Raw genomic sequence first — 25,180 nt, 5'->3', positions numbered from 1 at the left:
CTTAGGTTGTTTTGTTGTTTTTGCTGCATTCCTACATGGAGAAAAAGGACGAAACAAGAAATAAACGGGTTTACTCATCGGGAACGCTATTGTGTGTATTTCTTTTTTGGATGGTAAATTTTCCAAAACGAGGCATATGTACGCCTCTCTTGTCGGCCGTACTCACGAAATGTTTTGAATTTACCGTGTGGGCGGCCATGATACGTCCAGGAGGGCGGAAGAAGATTGGCTGTAGAGAAACACGAGTTGACTCGTATTGTGATTCTCAAACACGGAAATAAGCTTTTGTTGAATAAACTTCTCAAGTTAACATGACATTCTTGGCATGAAAGGAAATTCTTAATCATTACTTTATGTATTGTAACCTTGCCATTGCAGGGATCATCTATTTATTCCTTTCTTTTTCAAAATACGGTGCAGAGATGTCATCAAGTTGAATTTCACCTGCTTCGAAACGTTGTGAGGAAAGGCAAGTTATTTCACCTTAATTGGGCATTGAACGTGCTTCAAGCTGATGTGCAAACTCCGGAAAATTGTACAACAATATGTCCTTCTCCAAACACTTTCCTTTCCCCAACTTCACCTCCATTATTGTCTTTCAGCAGTTCTTCTTTGCCCGCTAGATGGCAGAAACAGACGACGGATAAAATTAGTTTTTATTTATTAACAAAAGCTATGATTGAATTAATTATATAGCCATAAAGTATTTAAAGTCATTTTATGCATTACAAAAGGTCGTTTTGTCTTCAACTTGGTAGCGAACAGACTTCATAAAAGATTGCAATACATGTTTGGCAGCGTTGTGAAAACATCATCAAACGTGGCTGTACGCCTCTGGTGGCAAAAAAATGAACAATACAGTTTTGCTGTCAAACCACCGAAGATTCCTCAACAACCACTGTCCATTAGCAATCGTATTGAATCCCATCATGTCCTGCAAATTCTTGATCGCTTTTTCTCTTGCCGTGTGCCTTTCTGCTGTCTCAGGTATTTACCTTTGTTTAATTTTTTCGATTCTATGTCTTACGTTTTTTAACAACGAATAATTATATTGTATTGAACATGACACTCGAAGCCGGCTAAAAAGTAGATCAAATGCAAACGTTTAGTCTTCCCTGGAAATTACAGTAAGATGGGGTTGCTTAAAAAAAAAGAAAATTCAGAAAACAGGACTTTTTGAGTTAGATTTAGTGGTATTTAATTTCAAATATCAAGTTTCAAAGAACACTAGTTGGGAAGACAATTACAAAACTTTGCATGTTTAGTTTGTTGGCATATCTTCCTAAGGGGTACCAAAGCTACAGTAAATACGACCAGTGTTCTTAATTTTTTCTAATAATTGCAGCCTCTTCCTGTTCCAATCCAAAACTCAGTTCTACATCCTTTACAACTCTCGATGGCACCATTTTAACAAATATTGCCTATGTTTCTCAGTTTAAGCTGAGCTGTGATGGAGAGCCTGCTGTAAGAATTGAAACCTTTATCTTGTTTTAGTGCTCTCATGTAATCCAATTTTTATCCATTTCACAGGATATTCCCCTTTATGCTGAGGTTGGTGGGAAACCCTTGTCTGTTGTAAAAAGCAAGGAAACAAATGAATATGTTGTTAGTTGGTTGGAGGAAACTAAGAAAGCACCTCGCGGTAACTTTGAGATTAAAGTATACGACGATGAAGGTTATGCCGCTGTGCGAAAGGTAATTTTTTGTGTTATCTTAGTTTCCAAGTTTTTCATTTGGTAATCATGTTTTCATCATCAGGCTCAACGCAACGGTGAAGACACAACCACTGTTCAGCCTCTAGGAGTTGTGATCCTGAATCATCCAGTAACCTCTCATGATGTTAAATTCATTTTACAGCGCAAGTAAACAGTTTTTGTGTCTCTTAGGGAGCGTACAATGGACCGTGGATTAATTCTGAACTTGCGGCAGTCATTGTTGCCTTTGCCGTGATGTACTATGCATTGACGACAAAAACAAAATTGGAAGCGTAAAATGGTAAACGTTGGAAGTAAATGTTGTTTATTTCTGCAATGAGAAAATAAATTGCAGTAAAGTGAAAAATGAATACTAAATAACTAAATCATGGGCGAAAAGCGAATAGTTTGCAAGCGATTCGGTCGACATTCAATCAGCTTATTCTAATTGAACTTGAAGATTTATTTAGCGACGTCTGCGGCTCCTGGAACGAGACCTATTAACAGCAGAATCCAATATGGAAGAGAAGTTTTCTCAATATTCCCCAAAACTTATTTCTAAAACTAGAAATGAAAGCCCATCAGTGGCAAACCAAACCTTGACCGCGAACGGCTGCGAGAGTAGTCACTGGTAGATCTAGAACGGCGTCGACGGCGATCACTGCGCTTATCCGACTTTCTGCTCCTGCTATAGAGAAATTCTACGTAGTCTAAAGTTCTTCCGTAATTAAACTTGGAAATGGTTCGAATAACCGTTTGGGTTCGAATGGGATACGGACCTTACAAGCGGTTACCATATTTCAAAAATGATAATTTTGATGGCCAAATAAAAAAAATCTCGGCCCATTTCGATTCAACAATAAAAACAGAAATTTTTGCCCGATAGCCTCGGTGTCGCTACCGGGTGTTACCTTGACCTAGAACCGGAACGAGAAGACGATCTGGATCGACAAGGGGACCTGGACCTAATAGAAATTTACAAGTTCAGCTTCCAGCAACATCATAATCTTATTGAAATGAAATACTTTTCTGATTGACGCGCTGCGGTAGATTTGCTACCATTTTCTGATTTTGCCGGGACATCGTTCATGGGTGAAGACTTCTTTTCTTCCGGATTTTCATTGTCATCATCACCCCAACCACTAAGATCGTATTTTGATAGATCTCCATCGTCATCATCATCTTCTTCCTCCTCCTCTTCATCGTCCGCTACGGCGTGTTGATCACGTGACGTTGAAGGTAGTTCGTTCAACGGTGAGTTCTAATTAGTTGACCCAAAGTTTTAAAACTTCTCGTTGGTGTTCACAATTCATTACAGGATGATTTACTTTTACATCATTTTTTCGAAACTTTTTCTTTATTCGTCCAAATTCATCAAATTCGTCGTCAGATTCTTGTCTTTCCTTATATTCAACAGTTCCACGTTCATTGTAACCACCTCCATAACCTAGATTAATTCATGAAATTCATTTAAAATTCTTCTGTTGCACAGCAACTGCCATACCTGTTCGTTCTTCCACTTCTCCAAATCTAGGGGCATTGCACACATTACAAGTTGACCTTCTGGCCCAGTTAACATTACCACACCTACAAACAATCAGAAATATTAAGACTTATACATAATTATATGTGTACAAATTAATACTTAGTACACATCCAATCATCAGCGCTGAAAAGACCTTTGCTTTTTTCGGCTGCATCTTTCCCAATTTCCATGCCAAGTTTTTTTGCCTTAGCTTTATCATCTGTAAGAATCAAACAGTACTTTATTACACTGAGCATGCAAAATAAGAATTCTAAATAAACAAAACCTTCTTTAGCTTTGCCACAACGGTTGCAGGCACTTCTCCGTGCAAAATTGACGTTCCCACAGCTAATAATGAGAAAATTATGCCATAAAAAGAAAAAATATATAACTACACAGCAAAACCTTCACCTTTCGTCAGGACATGTCCAATCACCATCACCAGGTCTAAATTTCGTAGCCATTTATAAATCTATTAAAGTTCTCCGTGGTACAGATCAATCCGCTAAACTGTAGATTAAATGGCAGTAAACAGTTTACAATTACAATAACGGATCCGTAGTTGCTAGAAAATGAAACTGAAGCAGTTCTAGCAAAGCAACTTGTTCGCGTCATCTAGCTCTAGCTTATAGAATTTCGCGTCACTCGCCATGTCGTTTCCAGATGGCTCTTCTTACAGTAGAGGGTGGGCCTTATATTATTATATAGTCAATGTATATCATCACGATATGCTGGTTGGTTAGTCTCGTATGGCAATCCGCTTTACCCAAAAAATAAAAAAAAATATCGGCCTTTTTTTCTGTTTCACTGCTCTCCCTACCTCCCGGTCAGATTTCTAGGTAATTCTCTACATACACTCACCGAATTTTTTTGCTGCATCGTGCTAGCGCTGTAGCGTACTTTACGGTTGCCAAATGTCGTCAGGCTATTTCGTCATAGTCAGTAGGGTTTCACCCCATCTGTCATTTGTACCAACTGTAGATATTGTCCATAACAAGTCTTCATGTTTATATTCTTGCCAGTGGTGCTGATACTTTTTTTATCACAACCGCTTGTTTCAGCTGTTCCAAGTATTGAAGCATTACTTATGCAAGTACTTAGAGAGGGCTGCCCGTTACAAAAGAAGAGCTCATCACAGTATGTTATAAAACAAATAGATTTTTAAAGAAAGAAAACTTTTAACCTCTCCTGTTCCTCGTAGATGCTGTGATGGTATGTTTGCAAAACTGGAAAAAATTCTGTGCTATGGTGGCCTTTAGTACGTGCTCAACATTTTGAAAAATGTGAACAGCAGAAACAGTTGGTCAGAATTCCAAACATCAAAAGTATTTATTTTTGGAAAATCAGTTAATCTACATCCTTATTTTCTGCTGTTCCATCAGCCACTATGCAGTGTGTTTGGACAACGGAACCATTCTTGAATCAGACTGCTTCAGTTTATATCGAAGATGTATTGCTTGTCGAGTTGTGATGCCCTGTGACCAACTTTACAGGACTATGTTGTAAGTTAGTATCACTTTACAAAGCCTAACAGGTGTAACAAAATGCAATTTTGTAAATTTTTTATACAGAATTATTTTACTGCCTTGTTTCATTGTACAGCAAATTTAGATTACATGCCTAGTATGAAAGGATCAAGTATATAACCGAAATTGGCTATCTCAGTTCGTGACTTCCGAACTCCTCAGTCTGTCATTCTGATGCAGGGGTCCTGAAAGAAGTTGGAACGTTTTGAACCGTCTCATCCAATAAGTCTGTCTCTTTTTTCGTGCCTGGAAACCCATGATTACAACTAATTAAAATGCCATTTATTGTGTTATTTGCATAGGCATTAGAAAATAGGTAGTCGCTTAATGATTAGTTTCTTCGCTGCCCGTCAACTAACCATCTAAGCAAGCACTATGTCTGCGAAACCATTAGCTGAATACAATTAATACCAGTAGTTCACCAAAACAAGAGGTCAAGAAGGATTGCACCGATCCTTATTGAATGTATATTGGTAGGCAAACATTTAAAAATTGATTCATGTTTCGTTTTCTTTAAACAGGTTAAGAATCATACTGAATCAGAAGAGGTATCTAGTCGAACCAAATTTCATAATGATAACGGTTGGAAGCCCGAAGGAATTTTTGAAAAATGCTTCCTGCCCATTACCTTCAGTCGTTGCTGCGGCCCGAAAACAAAGTATTAAAAGTTATATAAATTGAGTGCATATCTGGGCTCCCTTCTTTTCTGTGGCCCCGTTTCCCTTTGATTTTTAATAAGCCCGTAGGGGGTCATGCCCCTACTGTGATCAGCAGTAACGGTTGTGAGTGCGCTGTCTGGAAAGGGGACGTGGGGGTCCTCATGGTCCGATGATATCATTGGAGGGCTGTGGGGCTACCCAAAAATCCGAATTAACAGTTAATCGCTCACGTAAAAGCTTGTCCGCAACCTTCGCTCTTCTTCCGGCTTCTCTTAGCCACGCACCGGGTAATCTCCCCGGTGAGTCAACTGAGGTAGTGTCTCCCCCTACCTTGGTTGACAGCAACTTTGAAATCGGCTATTTTGCCCTTTCAAAGTTGCAAGTCTTTAAATTGTGTAGAATATTGTCAATACAAATTCTTAAAAAAAAAAAATTACAATTTATTTTACTGTCGTGCTGTTGCTCTGCACTGTTCACGAATGTGAACATTTCCTTATTTATGTCGCCATGTCATTTTATAGTACGTATACGTTATATTCTCAATTTTGAGCTGATTCCAATAATGAGAGTGTATTTTATTTGTTAGACGACTTTTTTGTATATGGAACGGTGCACTTTAATCTCACTTCATGGAGATTCTACAACTTTATGTGCATTAATGATACTGAATAGTTTACATGGACTGTACCACGTTTTATGTTATGTACCTGATTCTAATTTGAATTTTCAGTAACTATTGGGAGTCGAACCCTGATATTCGGCATTGCTCGCCGATGCTCAACCATTGAGCTATAGTCACATACAAACTTTCTCTTTTATACCTTTAGTCAACGCACAGTAAAATTGTATAGTCAATGTTTGTCGCCTCGCTATACTATTTGTCAATCTGATAAGTGTTTGTATAAGTATCATAGCTTATGTGTAGAGTGTCCGGCTGCGGAAGCAGAAGGCTGAGGTTCGAATCCGGTCTAAGTCATTAGGTCAAGTAGTTACCATTTTATTGAAAATGTAAAATAGGATGTCCTGAGATGACTTGCAAAAATGGTTTCTATCTAAAGTAAGTCATGGCTCAATGGTAGAGCATCGGATTCGTAAGTTGAATGTATAGGGATCGATCCCCATAAGAGTTCATTGATACGACATTGATACGAATTGGACTTACAACCAATATATTCTATATGAGACATTACTTGAAGCAGTAATCATGCTGCGACCTGAAATGGTAACATCGCTTGAGAAATCAATTTGTTGATTTCAAACATTATGATTTGTAAAATTATTGACACATCAGTATATGACACTATACCATACGCATGGCACTTGAATGGGTCTCGAACCCACAGATATTTGCTTGCTAACCTGATGCTCTACCATTGAGCTATTTGTGACACTAATGAAAAGTTTAAGACTTCAACACATTAATGTGACAGTGCGCGCGAGTCAATAGAAAACCAAATCCCAATGGGGGGATATAGGGGGGCAGATGCCAGAAAGGCAAGGCGTCCGCTTCCCAACTCGTAGGTTTCTGGTTCGATTCCCAGGTCAGGTTTCCGATTCCACGGGCTTCCATACCTTCCCAGGTGTCACGATTCCACGGGGCAAGTCGAGTTGGGAAACTTCGTGCGAAGCACGCGAACGGATATTTTACTAACATTTAATCTCGTAACCAGTAACAAATTTTAATAAATAAATTATGTTTCTCTGTACTTAGTATTTAGAAACTGATATATTTTACAGCGGATTCAAAGCGTAGGTGTTAATTTCTTTCTAGATAGGTCATAGTGATGCACATGAATTCCAAACATTTGGAAAACGTAAGCATTGTGCTTCATATATTTGAATTCATATCCATTTGCTTACATTTTGTTTTAATTGAAACATTTATATCCATGATTCGTTTTGGGACTTGAACCCTTCACCACCGGCGTACAATGCCGATGCTCAACCACTGAGCCATGAATCATGTATTAACCTTGTCTGTTTTTCTAAGTCTATTAAGGACAACATATTTACACTTAGAATAATTTCTATTGCATGTTTCAAGAAAAACATATATTAACTCATTCATATTCGGGATATATTGAGTTATGAGATTATCTTTTGAGGATCGATCCCTATACATTCGATTCTCGAACCCGATGCTCTACCATTAATCCATGAGTTACATTTTGCCGAAAACTATTTTTGCATGTTATTTCAAGACACCGTCTTACACATTCAATAATAAGAATCAGAAAAATGTGAATTGTTTGCTTGCAATTATTACTGGATTTGATCCTATATCTTCCGGTACCACAGACGGACACTCTACACAATAGCTATATCACTTATAGATTTGTTGATCAGACTAGCAATCAGTACAGCGAACCGCCATCTATTACACATTTTCAAAATTATGAATAATAACAAATTCATACCACTTGGTTATGAAACGTTTGAATATGGACGCTTTTTGATATCTGACTGGATTTGAACCACAGAATTCTTGCACCGAAGCCGGACACTCTACATATAAGCTGCAACACTTATATAGTAATAAAGGAGACTAACAAATAGCATATCGAGATGAGATACATTGACTGTATAATAATATTGTGACCCAAGCTATAAAAGAGAAAAAGAATTTAACCCAAGGGTTTAGCATCGTACTGGGTTTGAACCTTAGTATACTGACACCGTAGCCAGACCCTTTACAAATTAGCTATGATACTAATACTATCGCTGATCAAACTGGCAAATAGCATAGCAAGAAGAAAACATTGACTATACAAAATGATCGTGCGTTGACTAAAGGTATAAAAGATTGAAATTGTATGTGACTATAGCTCAATGGTTGAGCATCCGCAAGCTATGCCGAATATTAGGGTTCAATACCCAATAGTTGCAGAAAGTGTAATTGGTGTCATGTGTGTGTGTATGTTTCTGGTTTCAATTATGTAAATGTGTCAGTTATAATAAAGTGTGCGATTGTATAAATGTTTCCTGATAATTAATACTACGAAAATTACAACAAAAATGTATTAATCGGTTCTTCTAATGTCAACGGTGTTAAATCACAAACTATTCGTCATCAGATTAATTCATACAATACTGAGCAACACGTAGTGTACACAGGTACAAGTCAACTACTGAACACTCGTATGATTAAAGAAATAACCTTGATAGTAAGATTTTTTACTTCTACGAATTAAAAAACACGATCAATAATGTGAGTTAATGACGTATGGGAGACAAAAATGCCTCTGGTTAGCGACTATATTTAAGGTGAAGTTGAGAAAAGTCTTTGAAAAATGAGGAAAGAACGGCCTGCTTTGAGTTAATTGGAAAAAATTATTAATGGCGACAGGGTACCTTGAAAAATCGGAAACAAAAGAAAGACAGTGCAACTCAGTCGCTCCTACTTTGACTTGCAAATTCTTTAAAACGCCAGATCAGATTTGGACGCAAAAGCACTCGATCAAACCTACGCAAGGAGCTATAACACTCCGAGTTCTTTCGTACCCAAAGCATGACGAAAAACAATATCGCAACAAAACAGCAGTTTTCCAAAATATTGCTACAGCAAATGTCAACCTGACATTCGCAGAAATGGCTTTTTTTTCGCATGGTCTGCTATATGTCCCCGTCCTAAATTACCATAAGAAAATTCCACAACCTATTTTACGTTAGGTTCCAAAGCTTGTCTATGCTTTCGCACACAGTTTCAATGTTTACAATGACAACAGCGAGAAGAAAAGATCAAGGAAAGCAACAGTTGACGTAAATTGATCGGTAATGCTGTTAATAATTGAATACCCATTAAATGATTCCATTTTAAAGCATCACGAGCAAATACTGTCCAAGTTAAAATAGAAACGGACAGTGAGTTTTCCGATAATAACTTAAAAGATCTAGTCAAGTTTTTGTGTGTGGTACGCATCGAACGAAACGAAGTCATCCGGCAAATGGCTTTGTTTATGACCCTAGTTTGCGTATTTGATACCGTTATTCAATCATTTCGGAAAAATGCTCACGTCAGCAACGTCGACCGCAATGAAGTCAAACGCTCTTAACATTAAATTTAGTACTCTAGCAATATTATATTTAGCTTTCTATGTAAGGATTAGTCTGCTGTTACTTGTTTCCTAGCCTAGCCTAGCCTAGCCTAGCCTAGCCTAGCCTAGCCTAGCCTACCACAAGATTTAATGCTTAATAAAACATGGTTTTTAACGGCCCCGCAAAGCAACATGAAAAACTCTGGAAGCATGCCAAGTTTTTAAATAACTTGTAACCTACTCAAGGCCATCCTTTAACGGAAGGGACAGAGACATTTTTCACATGAAAATATCGTAAATCGATACGTGATAATTTTTTTTTTTGCGAATGTCCAGGTTTTTCAATGAATGCTCAACAGAGAGAATCGATGGTGGGCAAACACACGAAGGCGGATGTGCATATAATTTCATCCATTAACAGTACGATGGCTACTTCTAGACGAAAAGCGAACGGAACATGCAGTCAACTTGGCTGCTGTGGAACTCCTGCGCAGACTATTCTAGACAAATGAATTCCGTCCGCGTTTGAGGGCGTAGTCCAGCCATCCAGTGCCAGGATGAACGATTATGTACACGCAAAGGACAACGAAACAAAGTCGTCAAAAGACAAGGCTTTCAAACCAACGATGTACGATAAAGATTGCATCATTGGAACCGGCCGTTGATAGGCTATGTAACTAGTTTTGTGACCAGCGTGTAACCAAAAAAACACAAAAGATAAGCCTCAAAATTGAATGCAAAATGGAACACGAGGAAAATGTTGCTCACAAGCTAAACGTTATAAACGAACGAAAGCGAACCTCTGAGACGATCTGTTTTGTAAACAGATGCACAACATGTCGACCATGTCAAACAACTTTACAACATGAATAAGGGCTGGTGATATGACGATTCATGACGTGCTAAAAAGCCAAACACGTGAGCAATCAAAACGTCTGTCAGAATGTTCTTAAATTTTCGTGTATTCCCGCCCAAGTCACGCTGCCTCCAAACCAATAAAAAAGCCAAACTACCAATAGCCCTGTGTAATGTCTAACATATAGTGTTTGGCCATTTTGGCCATTTTGTCCAGGGTAAGCAGGATCAAATCACTTTTTTCTCCTCCTTGAACGTAGACGGAGAGAAATAATCTATACACTAACGTTGTCTTTGGCTATAAATATGGCCTACGTGACTATGGCCTGATCTTGCAGAGAAAGGGAAAATCAGAAAATGAAAAGTTAAAACCCATCCACTTGCGGCAAGAAGCACACCCGGAAAATGCGAAGCAGATTATTAAACGATAAGCAAAGCGCGACCCTTTTTTTATTCCATTTCCAAAACCTGGATGAAACGGCTTTTATTAACTGTGACTTAAATAGCCACGAAGCTACTGGATACTGTTTTTGCTAATGGAATTGGAAAAAAACAAACACTCAATCAACCTGGTGACAGTTTAAAAGAAAAAAAAAAAGATGAGTAAACATGTCACTTGTCACCCGGAACCCAATTAAGACACCCTCAGAAAATCTTGTTAATCGAAAAAAATGCCCATCACTTAGGCAACAAAATCCTTTAACTTTCTGAGGTCCATCTTCTCTTGCTTCATACTCCGCGCATGTCCACGCTACATCAAAGGCGGGGTGGTGTTTGGGTAGAAACAACGTATATTGTTTAGTCTAGCCATAGCTGTGAGTGTTTGATCAACGATTCGTAGCCGACCACACATAACAAGATAAAATCCGAAATCCGATCGCAGAAAAAACAGTATTAACAGAAAGTGAAAGTTGTGAACTGAAAAGCGAAATGATCGCATCAAAAGTCGGGCTTATACTGTTTTGTGTGATTGCTGTGGCCAGTCAAAGTGATATCCAATCAGCGGAAAAGGGTGCCTGGATGATAACTCCGAACGAAACGCATTGTGTGATTGAAGCCGGTTCGGCTTTAACGATCATATGCAGCGTGGCTTACGAAAATGATACGGAAGATCAATTATACAAGAATCCCATTTGGAAATGGGAATTGCCGGATTTCCTCACAAAAAATTCACAAGTAATAAGAATGCATCTTTCCCCCTTTAAGCTCAGATCGATGGGACAATAAAGAAGTGAATGTCGTGCCGCTCGCGGATTTTGCACGTTAACAGACATTGTATCGCGTGATCTATTTGTAGCTATACAGGTAGGGGATAAAAAACGGCCGTCTTTTGTTGATTTATGGGACGCAGACTTGGAATCCCAGAACAAACGAGATAGCGTACGAAACTGTCTGTTTGTTCGCTGTTTTTACGACGCTCGAAACGCTTCCGATTGTCTCCCTTTTTGTTCACTACAATAGGCCCAAACGAAAACTAAAAGAGTTCCAGTTGTCGTTGTTGGAACATTTTTATTGAAATGACCGAACAGCTAGCGAAGGAGACCTAGTATTATGCGAACGGCGTACTCGATAGGACGTAAGGGAATGCCAAAGATTAATCGGAAGCGATGCAACACATAAGCGCCTGGAAAGGGCAGCGGCTTATGGTTCCGAAAACGTTAAGCCATTTTTTATGTTGAAAAGAACAAAGGAGGCCCTTAGTCAGATGTTTATGGAGTCATATCGCGTAGTGCACGACAACACACTCTCTTTTTTTTTGTACAGGGAAAAAAACTCACGCTGGTGTCGTAAGCAGTTTTAGATGAAAAAGAAAGAATAGATACCTAATATTTCCCTGCAGTGCGAAACATTATTAACATTAAGTTCCCCCATTCAGCTTTGCTGTTTTCACTTTCCATTTGCCACGCTTGAACAGGTCGGATGGAACGCAATTTCCCTCGGCGCTATTGATAATAATAATAGGGCCCATAACTACTACGGTTTCGGTTCAGATGTTTCCAAATAAATTCTTTTGATATTGCTTGCAGCTAATGAAAATCAATGCCCGCTTTCGTACGACGTTTGGCAAGAATGGCACTTATATGTCATCGACCATGACATTGATAAACGTTACCCACCAAGACACGGGCTATTACCAATTCTTCTACGGGCACGTGGGAGTGAAACAATATATCTATGTTTTCGGTTAGTATTCATCACGCGACCATCAACGACAAGAGATTCTACGGTGACAATAAATGATTTTTTTTGCCACTAGATAACCGGAATCTTGTCATCATCAATGACATGAGCCGTTACCCCAATTACAATCTATACTTTTTCCACCAAGGCGAACTGGGTGTTCACATCCCTTGCAAACCAACACATCCCAACGTTAGCGTCTCTCTTATTCACGTCGATCAACTCAACAAAGAGCCTAGTTTCGAGGTAAAGAAAAAAACCGGAAAATTCAAACGCCTATCGTTTCGACGAAACGTCATTAGCTACTGTCTAATCAAATCAATATGGGAAAAAAAAATCAACAGGATGTGTTAGCCGATCCGTATTCCAGTTGGTCGCTGGAACCAGAAGTCGGGCTGACACTAAAAAAAGTGATGATCAGTAACACTGGCAATTACCGATGTGTTGGAACAATGGGTAATATCACTGATGAGAAACATTTCACAATCAGCGTCAAAGGTACATTACATCCCCCTCCCAACGCAAACAGCTTAATTATTCAGTTGTCTAATAAAAATTTAAACAGGAATTGAGCTTACCAGAATGGGTAAACCTGAAGATCCGCCGGAAGGAAGTAACGTCACCTTGATCTGTCGCACACTTTTCGCTGAAATAAAGTTCCCATCGCCACCGGAATGGGCCTATGAAATGAAAAATACGGGAAGGATGAGAATCATCAATGAACTGAGTCCGCCAGAAGGCATTCAAATTAAGACGCACGATTACAGTAAACAGAGAAATACAGGCGGATTCACTTTGAATTATTACGAGAGTCGGCTCGATCTTTTTGAGGTCAATCAAAATACCTATACAACTTTTCAATGCAAAGCGAACAAGGATAAAGACGCAGTAACTAAACTAATTTCCTTTCAAATCAAAGGTAGGGCAATGTTTTACGAATAAAAATGAATGGTCATAGAAAGTAATGGCGTTGGAACGGATAATCATGAAACTCCCAATTTCTATCTAGATAAAACCAACAGCGAACCTGTATCTAATTTTGTCCTGTTTGAGAAAACCATACAAACGACTACCCTTGTTACTTTGTCTGTTACTTTGGCAGCATGTCTCGTACTTGGCCTAGGTATCGGTGTCAAACTCTATTTCGAAAAGGTAAACAGATAACAATAACCAACGTAATGGGACTTGCCTGTTAACGTAAACGGTTCCATTGTAACAGAAGCAGCAAGTGTTCCCAGGAGTTAAGAAACTGCTGGCTGGAAACGTTAAGGAAATCAACTGCCAGTTGCCCATCGAAGAACAAACTGAACTGCTCCCCTACGACAAACAATGGGAATTTCCTAGATATCGATTGAAACTGGGTTTGATTTTGTACAGTATTTGCTTACGACATTCGGGGCTCTCTTTTACACCGTTGTTTTTTAATATCCTCTCAGGGGCGCAGCTAGGCGCTGGATGTTTTGGTCGTGTCGTTCGGGCCGAAGCCATGGGGATTAAAGGCTCGGAGGGCACTATTAAAACGGTGGCCGTCAAAATGATCCGATCTCATACCAACATGGCCGCAATGGAAGCCCTCGTCAGCGAAATGAAGATACTTATTTACTTAGGATCCCACCTAAACGTCGTCAGTTTACTAGGAGCCTGCACTAAGCAAATGTCAAAAGGTAAGTGGGAAGCAGTATAAGGACTGTTCCAAAATAAAGTAGAGGCCATAAAATTTCGGGTACTTACGTTTAGGCGAACTCTTCATAATAGTTGAGTACTGTCGGTTTGGTAACTTGCAAAATTACTTGACAAAACATCGAAACAGTTTCATCAACCTAGTAGATGGTTTCGGCCACATGAAATCGGTTTCCGATAAAAAGAATGAAACACCGTATGTGTCCGAGCACCAAACCGAAAGAAGCAGTCCGTGCGACAAATTTCCGCCAGATGGACGTTTGACATCCGAACGGTCTGGTAAGACTATGTATCTAAGCAACTTGAAAAAATAATAAAAAGTAAACCATCATAACGAGATGCAAATGTTTGTCCTACCCTGTTCAGAAAATCCACCAGTTGATTCAAATCGATGCCAATCGCCAACACAACCGTTCTATCAGAATCAGCCACCAGCACTAAATTACGTTTTAGAACGATACATTTCTACTTGCGATTTAATTTCCTGGTCTTTCCAAATAGCTCATGGAATGGAATATTTGGTTAGCAAACAGGTAAGAGCTGAAATTCCTATTGAGTTCGAAAAGTCTGATAAGATAAATTGATTACGTACTTGAGCAATTTTCAGGTTCTCCATGGTGATTTGGCGGCGCGAAATGTTTTGCTAGCCGATGATGGGGTTGTCAAATTGGCCGATTTCGGGATGGCTAAGAAAATGTATTATGAAGGCAACTATCAGAGAAAAGAGGTAACTAAACTACACGTGAAAGATTACCATTACGTATCTGCATAATTGTGTTTTAATGCGCAGGGATTAATGCCGGTCAAATGGATGGCAATTGAATCGTTAACAGATCGCATTTTCTCGTCCGAATCTGACGTATGGTCGTACGGAGTTCTTCTATGGGAACTCTTTACGCTAGGCAAAGTCCCGTATCCAGGTGGGAATAAAGTACATGAAATACTTTGAATTTTTCCTGTAAAAATATCAATCTATTAAAGGAATGGACGCTGGTCACCAACTCATTAAAGAAATTCAGAATGGGTACCGTATGGAAAAACCAGAATATGCACCCAATTTGTTTGGAGAAATTATGACCAATTGTTGGAATTCGGATCCGAAAGCGAGACCCACTTTTAATCAGCTGAAGGAGATTATCAGCCGTCACATGACAGATCTCACTTATGGAGAAGGATTGTGCTGGAGGGAAAACCTAACTCAAATTTAAAACAACATTATTCCAGTTTAAATCCTTTTTCTACAAAAATTATTTACTAAAATGGGGTCACGAATGTAAATATCACAGTTCGATCTCTCGTATACTCACGAGTTTTTAAGTCAAAGCACAGAGCCGAAAGAAATTTGTGGTAAATGCATCCATTAACCACCGCATGAACAAAGCTTTCTTCACCTGTAATTAGCTGCGGTATCTCCTTTCCTGATTCCTAAGACCATGAACTGTTCTTCGCGCTTCAGCGGGGAATGTGTACCTGCCTGTGCGCTACATCTCGATCACACTTAATAATGAAGTTTCTCAAACAAACAGAACACCTTAAACTCCGATTGCTGTTACATTTATAAGGTAAACTTTTTGAAAAAAAAAAAAAAAAAAAAAAGAATTCATGGAACTTCAGCTTGATTTTATACCTATAATACGGTGGTTATTTTTACTATTCCAAAGAAAGCAGTGCCAACTGTTTCACAATTCAGCAGGCAAAAATGGATTTCTTTGCTGCCGCCCACAGAAACCCCTTTTTACCTACGCGGGATAACATTAGGCGTAATGGTACACTAAAAATGTTTGGAAATAATTAATTATAATATTAAAAATCACATGCTATTGCTAGGGAAAATAGATGCAAAACCTGGATATTAATAAACAAGCCGTATGTTCACCGACCGTGACATTTTGTAAAGCCAAGAAATCAATGACCGTTGTCCAAGTAACACGTGGCTATTGTCAGTCCATTTTGGCGTCTACCCACCGATATTTATGGGTGTCGGCTCCCGAGAGGTTTCCAGGCTCGTATTCGACGAACCGCTAATAAATTTAAACTGTAATGCATGTTGAATGTGAGTTTTTCTGTTTTACCTGACGTCAACTTGGAAAGGATGATCGGTATCCCGACATCTACTCACCTATTTATGGGTCTCCAACTCTCCACTTGCCAGAGTTTTTTTGGTTCAGATGCGAAGGATCGCAAATAAATTTCAAATTGTAATACAAGTCGAATATCTGTTCTATCTGAATTCAATTTGGAATGATGTTAGCCATTTCGCTTAATGATCTTACGCGTTTCAAAATTAAAACAATTTACCAGTTTTTCTATCAATACCCGCCATGGTGCATTAAGATCTTTATAAAGATCATCCATTCCAGTTATGGTATGTTAACGTCAATAAAGATCATCAGTCATCTTCATGGCTATAACATCAATTGCAGGTTCAGGTCCACATCTAAGAAAACAAAAACACAAAATAAATTGTGTTCAAAACAAATTCTACAACTACTTCAAGATGAATAACGAACAATATATGTGGAAGTAAAATTTTGTGTAAACAGTGCTAGAATTTCAAAAATGCTTGAAAAAACAAGCCTGGTATGTGTGATACCTGTTGACAATAGGCTTTTTCCTCTTTATTTTATTTCTGCGAAGTGTTTTAGGGTGGCTTCATCAGTGGCTGACATGCTGTACATGGCAAGCAATAAGTTCGAATAAATAGTTTCGTTAGATTTACTTTTTCTTGTGTCAACTCAGTAAAACCTATAACATCAAATGAATAAATGTAAATTACCTCTTTTAATAATCCCATTTCAACACTTGAGGTCTGACCTAATGTTGTATAATGTGGCTGGTAGTTCTGCTTCACCTGAAGAGCAACATTTTAAAGAATTGAACATAACTTGCAATGGTAAAAAAAAAACCTTAACATAAAGTTACACCCCGGTGAGGAACATATGCTTGTCCCTCAAACAGATTACCTTCGTTTAGTGGGATGCTTTCTTTCATTCTCGAACATTCAATCCGCGACCCCATTGTGCACCTGTATGGTGGTCCTACTTTGGCAGTTGGATTTTCATCTTCTGAGACCAATTTTAAGTTGTTTGTACTATTTCACGTAGTAACACTTCGATCCATCATTTTTAAACGCATTGGCCACCTTTTCCTTTCATTTATGCCAAACGAATAGGTCCTTTTATTAATTTTGTGTGACCTACCTAGTTCAAAGCGCCATCTGGCTTTACACTATTCAAACAAACTAAATATACTCTTTAATTGGATGACATGTTTTGAATTTGCCAAACTTTTTTTTTAATGCCTGTTTTGATGAAACAGTATTGAACCCCACATATAAACGATTCGAGATGATTGAACTGCGAGGGTGTGGGCGCGAATTAGGTACACGTCGGCCATTTTTTTTAAAATAGCGGTTTAAATGTTGGCCTATCGCCAATCTAAAAAAAAAAAAAAATATCTGGTTGATTTATACATGTAAAGTTCGATTCCCGATAGGTAAGTTTTAGCACTTTGAAGAGGTTGGAAACAATTATAGTTGAATCTTGTAAATATTTACAACTGTGGCTTTTACTCACCCGATTTAAAATCGTCAACCTGCGGGAGGATACCAGACCATTCCCACAACGATACTCTACGTAAGGAAATTATAAAGCGTCCCTACTGATCAGTGAAGTAGAGGGTTCAAGTCCTTCCCAAACATGATGCAGGAAGTTTGAGTTCGAATCCCGTTCCGAATTTTTTCTCTCCCTGTTCAAATATTTGTGTTGGGTCAGTTTCAATCGTGTCTCCATGTTTTTCGAAGTTTGATGAGATAAATAACGGCAATTTTCGTCCACACTTAATAACCTCCTGTGTTAAGTATCTCGAAGCCTCTATGCCGACTTGATTTTACAGCTATTTACGGCGGCTAATTGATATCAAGACTGAGATGCTCCAATGAATCTCATAAGGAAAATCCGGTTCCTAGGTCTGTTGTGGTCCTACAGTTAGTAATGAAAAGATAGTGTCTTCAGCCGGTAGAATGAACTTAAAGAGAACACTTACCGAATACGGTGAATCTACGAGCCTAGCCACGTTTTCTTTTCATTATCTCGTAGGATATCCATTTGAAGGAAGTGAAGTTTAAAGTATTTGACCTACTTTTAGATAAGCTGATTAAATATTTACAGGTACATTCCAAACTTGTACCTAACACAAGTCAAAGTAGATAAAAATGTAACGCGTGCAACGAAAAAAAGAAGATAAGATGACTTCAAACAACCACCACAGTGGTCCATATAAAGTTCATTTCAAACCACACGCAACGCACAGTTTAGCGAAAGGTCAGAGAAACTTCACTCATTAAAAGCCTCAGTTACGATTGTTTGCATCATTTGCTGTGTGTTACAGGTTTACCTTCCATACATGGAAATGGCCAGGAGCCGAAATCCAAGCGGCAATGCTGACAAGTCACCGACGCCAATTTCACTGCAGAAAACTACCGACGATGATGGATTTTCTATTTTAACTTTAATTCCTCACGTACTTTCTTGGGTGGCTTTTTTCGCATCCATATCCTACCTGTATTGTAATGAACTATTATAATAATTTGTACAGCACGGACTACACGAAAAATTAAATAGAGCTGAGAACGATGGTGATTTCAATACCGCAAGCGCTGTACTAATAAAATAAGAAAAATAGAAGATGAACTTACCTTACGAATATTTTTCTGGCGAATCTACGATCTGTCAAAACAAGTTAATCAATAAAGTACCACGTAGAACATACTAATGCAACTGTACAGACATCAATTACAATGTCGTAAAACTTTACCTTTGTTTCCTCACAAATTCCAGCTGTTACGGTATGCGGTGTTGACACTATATGGTCTGAACTTCCACGTTAATTACTATTACAAAACAGACTGTTGAATGAATTAGTATTCAATCAGCGGACGGAGAAGAGCTACAGAACGCAACATGACGTCACCTGCAGTTTGACAGAAAATCTTCTTCAATAACCCCATTCGGGCGAGGCTTCACAAACCGCATGAAATCGATAAAAAACACTGTCGATTGATCCGCTGAAATAGCTACTCAGATAGAATAGCTCGGGATTCATGAAGACACAGCCCCTGAAACATGATTCTCTTTAAACTTTAAAGTGATAAGGATGAGATGTGTTGGAAAAGCTAAAAGCAAATTACCCGAGACAAAGTGAATTGGGAAATCTCGGTCGTTCAAACAATGCCGTTATCACGAAGAGTTTGTATCTATAGAACCAAAGCCGGAAAGAGTGCTACCGTCGGTGCATCAACATAGCGGCTGGATCCGGTTGGGACGCGTCAATTTCCCATGCGAGACACGAAATGACCGGCAGTGATCCTATTAACTACCAGGTGATTACAAACTCCTCCTCTAAACCCTAACATAAAAAAAATAGACAGGGAAAATGAGCAACGCTTTGGCCGACCCACATCATAAAACTCGCTGTCTGGCCAAACGTCGTTCACAGTTGATTTCTACTTTTGTCAAATTACAGTTTCAAGCGTCTTCGAGAGGTAGTGATTACCGACTTCTCTTTCCAAGATTCTTCCCTGCTAAACTGAAGGTAGGCATTTATTAAATTGCAATTTTCATTTTTCCTTTTGAAAATGAAAAATTAAAACTTTGTGGGGTTGCGGTCGGAAGTCCCAAAAGCCGGCCCCACGAAAAGCTGTGTTGATGTCATCTTCAATAGGAAAGGGTTACAATGGGTCCTACATTTCCTCCACCTGCTTTCTCCTCGTTTTAACAATTGAAATTTCGCAACTTTCGCAGAACTTACTCACGTACCTAGTGTGCGCAATCTACTAATCGCTGTACAACCCCAACAAGCTGTTTAGAATAATGCACCATCTACCTGGGTGGCAGTGGGAATGAAGCCATCCGTGTTGATGGAGCGAGTCCGGTTTTGTTTCTTTCCTATTTTTAGTCCACGCAATTCTGACTGAGGAGTAACATTTAAAAAAAAAAAAAAAAAAAGATTAATAAGACACTTTCGTGCACGTGAAAATGAGGTTTGAGGTATTACCGGGAAGAAACAGCTTACACGCGTCACGCAGGGTTTTTCTTTCCATTGCGCAAGCAGCCACGCAAAGTTAAATGGAGCCGAGATAAATGGTCCTCAGTTGTTCAGATCATAATGGATGTGTGTACATAGTTACACGCACAGCTACTCTTCTCCCACCTACTCCTGCTCTTTCAGCATTTTCTTTCGTGACGCGCACATATTAAAAACAACGATTGTTGTTGTCCGTCACACTTGATGAATATTCAATCATAGCGCGACGGCAACATGATTGAGGCACACGGTTCAGCGGATGAATTATGCTTGCCTGGACGAAAAGAAAGAACAAGTATGAGACAACTAAATAATGAACAAACCTCTCTCCGTTTTTGAGGTATTATACTGTAATGTAGTTTAGATGAACGGAATATACTCACGCCACACTGGGTTTCTAGGCTGTATTCGGATGACAGGTTCCCACGGAAAAGGTTGATTTCAACAGAATTCTTTTTCTTTTTTTCTTCTATGGCAAAACCAATTCCATCCTCCTGGAAGGGGAGGAGGAAACCCAGTAGTCAAATGACGAAATGAGGGGAACATCCAGTAGTTGATGCGCGGTGTTCAAAAGGAACAGTCGCTCTCCTATTTCGACGTGCACCGTGAATTCGCAAAGTGCGTTTTAACGTGATTTTCATTGTGAAGCCGGATTTTTACAAATCCATCAGGTGCGAAGGTTATATCCTATGCGGAAATAAAAATTCAAAAATTTAAAAACACAAAATTTAGTTGTACAACGGGATTTTTAAATAGTGCGGAAGTTGACCTTTTTAATGGTGCGACGTGACAACCTTGCGGTCCATCAAACGAACGTCCGTGTAGAATAATTGACGAAGATGGGCCATCGCGGATATGGGGAGATGTTAACGAATGCCAGACAGCACGTCGACTAGTTTGACCCAGTGGAGTCCCTATTTGTCCGATATGAGATTAGAAGGGAAGCGAGCAAAGCAGGGGATGGAATGAACAATGCCGACTCTGTTACCGTTACGAGACCGAGTCGACGACGACAGGAAACCACCACCACGCGACTCGGAGCGTGACTCGATTCTCTTTCTTTTCTCCACTGGACCTTTCTTCGTCTTTTGGCCGCTACGACGGCCAATAATTCCAGATACTTTCGGCAACTGTTTATGTTGCACACGGCCACAGTGTAGTGATAGCAATAAAACATATCGTCTGTGTGTGTGCGGTTTCGAAGCTGGACGCTTTTGGTTAGTAAGCGCATTCGCACTGGTCCGTGTCCCATTGTGGTTTATCTCCTGCGCCCAATCGACGTCCCTACCGTCACTTTTGGTCACGGTTATATAAAGATGAAACAGCTTTTAAAGCCGGTACACAACTTGAGTCATCAACAGGAACATGACTCATTTTTTTTTGTTTAAAACCTTTTCATTTCTTCGACTTCCTTCTAATCGATTTGTTTGTTTTGTTTTTTTCTAGGTGAAAATGCGTCACTTCTACAAGCACGTTCTATCGGGCATCGTCTTTTGGTTGCTGCTCTCGCAGACTTTGAGCTTATTCAACAGTTCGAGCGCAGCATCGACGTCCCGACCTGATCTTCAAGACGTCGCTGACAGTGAAGACGATGATCATGCGGAATTGAATAACAACGCAATGTCGCCTATCGAAGTTGACGAAGAAGAAGGCTCGGAAGGTCGCTATTTTGGTGATTTGTTGAAGATTGTCAAAAGAGAAATTAGAGATGGTGAAACAGGCCGCTCTTCCTCGGGCATCTTCAACACGACATTGGCCTTCACCATTCCGCTCTTCTCCTTCTCGCTTCCAGACAGAGCTACGGCCGGAAAAGACTACACCAAACAAGCCGCCTTGTCGCTGTTCGGTCTGGCCATTGTCGGTGGTATCGCTATTATGCCCTATGTCTGGACAGCTCGTTCTGCTCTAGGAAAGAAGACAGTAGTAGAGTACGCTAATAAAAAAAAAACATCTTTTTTTAGAGGGCACAAACAATTGTAAGGTAAATCTTTCTTTTACAGAACGGAAGCCAGGGCAAAGAAAGATGACATGGCTTCATCTATCCTTCCCATGCTGAATAATGTGGCCTCTTTTGCTGGTCTGGACGCCAAAACGTGCGTGCAGAGATCAGTTTGCGAGACTTATCGAAATCCGGAACGCTATGGCTACCTGGTTTTGCCTATCCGCTACTTTATGTTGTAAGTTCGTAAGGCTTTCATCAAGTTGTTTTTCTTTACGGTTGACTAACAATTCCTAGTAGACTGTTTTTCTTTTTTGTAACTACAACGTGGAAAGGAAAAAGTTAGTAACACTAAAAAAGAGAGTCTATAAAGTGTCGGGATAGTTTTAAAAATGTTCACCGTTACCATCAACTTTCACTGATGCGTGACTGGGTTTGTCTTTTTCTTCACGCTCAGATCACCTCAATCCCGGGAAAACGATAAACCGAGTGGATTTCAACTTGCAGCCGATTTTGGACGGCAAGAAACAGAAGAATGTGAACGGCGTTACCGATGCGCTTTCAGTCTAATCGGAGCGGCCAATTTCCTCGTCAGCTACTTCTATCCACCATCAACGGCTTGAAGAAAGAGACTTGCAACAGCTTCCTCAAGCCTGCAAGTGGCCCATGCTCCATTGGCCTAATGGATTCTGTGAAATGACTATTTAATATTTATTCAACTACTAGAAATTGTTATTTATTTGCAAAACGTGCCCTGAATTGCCCTTTTTATGACATGACCAAGATTTGCCAAAATTCCTTTCTTAACCCTTCTGCACCATCATCCTTTACTAAGCTTAATCGTGACCCGATTATTTCCTTTTCCCAGTCGAACCATTGTGTAATAGTTGGCGGAACGAGATTATGGATGTCTCGTATAGGATTTCGTGAGAGATAAACCTCTTGTTTACTAAGTTTATCTAGACGTCGAGCATAAAGATAAATGATTTTGAATGAAAAATGTATAAAAGGGAAAAAAAATGTGTTACAGCCCATTTAAAATCCAATGGCTTCGACAACACCACTGAAATCTGTAGCACCGTTAAAGAAAAAGTGATTACGGATAGGTGCGTCCTTATGGGACACTGCTTTGATTATTTCTTGAGCCAAGACTCCACCCACCACTGCAGCCGCCGGACTAAGTTCGCCAAAAACCGTTCTAACGAATTCATAGTAAAACCAAAACATGTTAAAAACAATGAAAACAAACAAAACTGGAAACTAATTTGCTTAACGGGGTATCGAATTTCTAATGCAATACTTACTCGAATATGCCACTGTCAACCGTTTGATTGTCTAGTTTCATTTCGTGCAGAATGTGATCCCGAATTTCGCACAGTTTCGCAATGTCTGACTGGCGGTTTGCAACTTCTGGGTCGCGTTTCATTTGAGACCGGAACATCAGCAAACCTGTGGTTAAAACAATAGATAACGATGCTAATCGATACACAAGCAACTATAGTTGATCCTTAATCTATACTTTTCATCGTAATGAAATGGCTTCTAATGCGCTGCCAACTTCTCTTGTTGAGTTGAGACGATGGATCAGCTTCAAATGCTGTTTGTAATGGAATATAGTTCAAAACATGTTTGACAGTTTTCGTTTCACTTGGGTCACTTTTCTTTGGCTTGCAACAATCTTTAGAGGTTGCAGCAGGAACAGTCACTTCTCTGAATAACAAAACCAAATATTAATATAGCCTGTAAATACAGACAAGTCTGATAGGGCATTTACTCGGAATACTCATGTTCAAGCAAATCCACAAAAAAGAAACCACCAAATCCAAACACATCGCCTGAATAGAATGGGATGCTGTGTTTGCGGCAGATATCATTAATCCTGATGGACTCTTCTACTGCCAGTCGAGTGGCACATACAACATCAAACCCGCCAAAGAAGTCTTCATTCTTGGCTGTAATATTTTCTGTGTCAGTTAAAATTTCCACCATTGGATTCAAGCGTTGAACTCTCTCTAAAGATGCTTCAACCACCTACGGCATTGAATGCAAAAACATGAGGTAAAAATATAGGTAAAGAAAATGTTGTGCTTACATTTTTCCCAACATTCTCTAAAGGGATTAGGAAATTGGCAGAATTTGCAACAGCAACCCTGTGATCAAGCAGAGTCAGAGATTTAATACCAGACAAAGTCAAGTTTTTGGCAATTTCGGCACCCAAGCCTCCTAGCCCTATCAGTAGAACTCTGGCTGCCCTTAGACTGCAATAAATGAAAATGGTTTGACAGTCAAATTAAATACACTTTCAACTGTGTTTAGCTGTTGACACACCGTTTTTGTGCTTCCAATCCCCAAAGTCTAATCTGCCGGTCGTATAGTGCTGCTTCTGCTTCACTGATTGTTACTTCTTCTTCAGCCACCATTGTTTTATAGTATTGGTAGATTTCAAAAATGAGACAAAAGAAAATGCAATTTCTGGGATTCGAATACAGCACACGAGGTTTTGGAATAAGCTTTCCAAAATCTAACGCAGTGGATGTATGGAATTTTGTAATAACCAAACGAAAAAGAACACCGTTGCCAAATTTCCATAAGTTTTCCCGCCAACAAAAGAAAAAAAAAAATGTAGAAAACGCGAAATCAGGCCAAAATGAAGTTGCCGTGTTGCTGGTCCCTTTAGGCTAGATTTTCTTTTTTTTACCGGCAAAGAGAATAAAATTGAACTGTTTATCAGTGCGTAATGGCCAACGTTATTAAATGACGGCAATCGCCGACGAGAAATCAGCTGATAATCGAGCCCTGTTCAACATTCACCTCCTTTTTAAATCTTTACTCTATAAATTTCCGACGAGCCACTTCAACAGGCTCTCGGTAGAAATATGTTGGGTCGACGGGCAGAGGCAAAAAATTGTTAAACGCAAAAAAACAATATTTAAATAAAATAAAAACAAAGATTCGAACCTATGAAATCAGCATCCCAGCCGCAGCTTATGCCACAGCGCCATC

At 39.4% G+C, this 25,180-nt stretch overlaps 5 protein-coding genes and 5 long non-coding RNA genes across 13 annotated transcripts; 5 read left to right on the top strand and 5 right to left on the bottom strand.

The window, feature by feature from the left end:
* Positions 1-69: 69 nt before the first annotated feature.
* Positions 70-591, bottom strand: LOC130689785 (uncharacterized). Its single transcript, XR_009000810.2, has 2 exons — positions 351-591; positions 70-282 (listed from the first exon to the last, which is right to left on the bottom strand). It is a non-coding gene; the product is annotated as an uncharacterized LOC130689785 (long non-coding RNA).
* A 218-nt stretch (positions 592-809) lies between these two features.
* Positions 810-2,061, top strand: LOC130689779 (translocon-associated protein subunit delta-like). Its single transcript, XM_057512723.2, has 5 exons — positions 810-987; positions 1,346-1,464; positions 1,531-1,695; positions 1,759-1,824; positions 1,887-2,061. The coding sequence occupies exons 1-5, from the start codon at positions 849-851 to the stop codon at positions 1,989-1,991; spliced, it is 594 nt and encodes a 197-aa protein (XP_057368706.1). The 5' UTR covers positions 810-848; the 3' UTR covers positions 1,992-2,061.
* On the bottom strand, positions 2,003-3,813 carry LOC130689776 (zinc finger Ran-binding domain-containing protein 2-like). 4 transcript variants are annotated; one of them, XM_057512718.2, is made up of 8 exons: positions 3,631-3,813; positions 3,340-3,567; positions 3,199-3,281; positions 3,023-3,141; positions 2,720-2,955; positions 2,606-2,659; positions 2,293-2,382; positions 2,003-2,191 (listed from the first exon to the last, which is right to left on the bottom strand). In XM_057512718.2, exons 1-8 carry the CDS (start codon positions 3,681-3,683, stop codon positions 2,161-2,163), a joined length of 894 nt encoding a protein of 297 aa, XP_057368701.1. In that variant the 5' UTR covers positions 3,684-3,813; the 3' UTR covers positions 2,003-2,160. The 4 variants fall into 4 exon arrangements, with proteins under 4 accessions (XP_057368701.1, XP_057368702.1, XP_057368703.1 ...); XM_057512719.2 differs by having other exon boundaries at positions 2,003-2,382; positions 3,340-3,439; positions 3,506-3,567; positions 3,631-3,810; XM_057512720.2 differs by having other exon boundaries at positions 2,003-2,382; positions 3,029-3,141; positions 3,340-3,439; positions 3,506-3,567; positions 3,631-3,810.
* Positions 3,814-3,950: 137 nt separating this feature from the next.
* LOC130689786 (uncharacterized) lies at positions 3,951-4,710 on the top strand. The gene is made up of 4 exons (XR_009000811.1): positions 3,951-4,058; positions 4,281-4,356; positions 4,421-4,522; positions 4,602-4,710. It is a non-coding gene; the product is annotated as an uncharacterized LOC130689786 (long non-coding RNA).
* Positions 4,711-11,227: 6,517 nt separating this feature from the next.
* LOC130689782 (vascular endothelial growth factor receptor 1-like) lies at positions 11,228-15,668 on the top strand. Its single transcript, XM_057512725.2, has 13 exons — positions 11,228-11,469; positions 12,321-12,477; positions 12,551-12,720; positions 12,819-12,972; positions 13,040-13,393; positions 13,484-13,626; positions 13,694-13,835; positions 13,911-14,138; positions 14,212-14,460; positions 14,599-14,687; positions 14,762-14,881; positions 14,945-15,074; positions 15,136-15,668. Exons 1-13 carry the CDS (start codon positions 11,314-11,316, stop codon positions 15,360-15,362), a joined length of 2,319 nt encoding a protein of 772 aa, XP_057368708.2. The 5' UTR covers positions 11,228-11,313; the 3' UTR covers positions 15,363-15,668.
* Positions 14,543-15,324, bottom strand: LOC132088066 (uncharacterized). The gene is made up of 3 exons (XR_009421223.1): positions 15,183-15,324; positions 14,909-15,110; positions 14,543-14,840 (listed from the first exon to the last, which is right to left on the bottom strand). It is a non-coding gene; the product is annotated as an uncharacterized LOC132088066 (long non-coding RNA).
* A 2,743-nt stretch (positions 15,669-18,411) lies between the features above and the next one.
* LOC130689788 (uncharacterized) lies at positions 18,412-18,854 on the top strand. Its single transcript, XR_009000813.2, has 2 exons — positions 18,412-18,476; positions 18,544-18,854. It is a non-coding gene; the product is annotated as an uncharacterized LOC130689788 (long non-coding RNA).
* A 56-nt stretch (positions 18,855-18,910) lies between these two features.
* On the bottom strand, positions 18,911-21,046 carry LOC130689784 (uncharacterized). The gene is made up of 5 exons (XR_009000808.2): positions 20,622-21,046; positions 20,209-20,512; positions 20,038-20,124; positions 19,126-19,560; positions 18,911-19,060 (listed from the first exon to the last, which is right to left on the bottom strand). It is a non-coding gene; the product is annotated as an uncharacterized LOC130689784 (long non-coding RNA).
* A 375-nt stretch (positions 21,047-21,421) lies between these two features.
* On the top strand, positions 21,422-23,808 carry LOC130689777 (uncharacterized). The gene is made up of 4 exons (XM_057512721.2): positions 21,422-21,575; positions 21,685-22,166; positions 22,239-22,415; positions 22,635-23,808. Exons 1-4 carry the CDS (start codon positions 21,555-21,557, stop codon positions 22,798-22,800), a joined length of 846 nt encoding a protein of 281 aa, XP_057368704.1. The 5' UTR covers positions 21,422-21,554; the 3' UTR covers positions 22,801-23,808.
* On the bottom strand, positions 23,006-24,739 carry LOC130689774 (SUMO-activating enzyme subunit 1-like). Its single transcript, XM_057512714.2, has 6 exons — positions 24,506-24,739; positions 24,270-24,435; positions 23,952-24,208; positions 23,697-23,887; positions 23,482-23,626; positions 23,006-23,375 (listed from the first exon to the last, which is right to left on the bottom strand). The coding sequence occupies exons 1-6, from the start codon at positions 24,595-24,597 to the stop codon at positions 23,213-23,215; spliced, it is 1,014 nt and encodes a 337-aa protein (XP_057368697.1). The 5' UTR covers positions 24,598-24,739; the 3' UTR covers positions 23,006-23,212.
* Between the last annotated feature and the right edge of the window lie 441 nt (positions 24,740-25,180).

The sequence above is a fragment of the Daphnia carinata genome, chromosome 6, assembly GCF_022539665.2.
Source record: "Daphnia carinata strain CSIRO-1 chromosome 6, CSIRO_AGI_Dcar_HiC_V3, whole genome shotgun sequence".
Classification (NCBI taxonomy): domain Eukaryota; kingdom Metazoa; phylum Arthropoda; class Branchiopoda; order Diplostraca; family Daphniidae; genus Daphnia; species Daphnia carinata.
The sequence above is the reverse complement of the archived record's forward strand: the minus strand, read 5'-3'. Positions and strand labels throughout refer to the sequence as shown.

Excerpts from the sequence above, each read along its gene's own strand:
- LOC130689779 (XM_057512723.2), top strand. The coding sequence starts at position 849 with ATGAACAATACAGTTTTGCTGTCAAACCACCGAAGATTCCTCAACAAC. Across the intron at positions 1,465-1,530 it reads GCTGTGATGGAGAGCCTGCT|GATATTCCCCTTTATGCTGA; the intron begins GTAAGAATTGAA and ends TCCATTTCACAG. Across the intron at positions 1,825-1,886 it reads TTGTGATCCTGAATCATCCA|GGAGCGTACAATGGACCGTG; the intron begins GTAACCTCTCAT and ends TGTGTCTCTTAG.
- LOC130689774 (XM_057512714.2), bottom strand. The coding sequence starts at position 24,597 with ATGGTGGCTGAAGAAGAAGTAACAATCAGTGAAGCAGAAGCAGCACTA. Across the intron at positions 23,888-23,951 it reads CTTGAACATGAGTATTCCGA|AGAAGTGACTGTTCCTGCTG; the intron begins GTAAATGCCCTA and ends TTTGTTATTCAG. Across the intron at positions 23,627-23,696 it reads CCATTTCATTACGATGAAAA|GTTTGCTGATGTTCCGGTCT; the intron begins GTATAGATTAAG and ends TTTTAACCACAG.
- LOC130689776 (XM_057512717.2), bottom strand. The coding sequence starts at position 3,683 with ATGGCTACGAAATTTAGACCTGGTGATGGTGATTGGACATGTCCTGAC. Across the intron at positions 2,956-3,022 it reads TTCGAAAAAATGATGTAAAA|AACTCACCGTTGAACGAACT; the intron begins GTAAATCATCCT and ends TCAACTAATTAG. Across the intron at positions 2,383-2,605 it reads CGTTCCGGTTCTAGGTCAAG|CAGGAGCAGAAAGTCGGATA; the intron begins GTAACACCCGGT and ends ATTTCTCTATAG.
- LOC130689777 (XM_057512721.2), top strand. The coding sequence starts at position 21,555 with ATGAAACAGCTTTTAAAGCCG. Across the intron at positions 22,167-22,238 it reads GGAAAGAAGACAGTAGTAGA|AACGGAAGCCAGGGCAAAGA; the intron begins GTACGCTAATAA and ends TTTCTTTTACAG. Across the intron at positions 22,416-22,634 it reads CCTATCCGCTACTTTATGTT|ATCACCTCAATCCCGGGAAA; the intron begins GTAAGTTCGTAA and ends CTTCACGCTCAG.
- LOC130689782 (XM_057512725.2), top strand. The coding sequence starts at position 11,314 with ATGATAACTCCGAACGAAACGCATTGTGTGATTGAAGCCGGTTCGGCT. Across the intron at positions 12,721-12,818 it reads ACAAAGAGCCTAGTTTCGAG|GATGTGTTAGCCGATCCGTA; the intron begins GTAAAGAAAAAA and ends AAAAATCAACAG. Across the intron at positions 13,394-13,483 it reads AATTTCCTTTCAAATCAAAG|ATAAAACCAACAGCGAACCT; the intron begins GTAGGGCAATGT and ends ATTTCTATCTAG.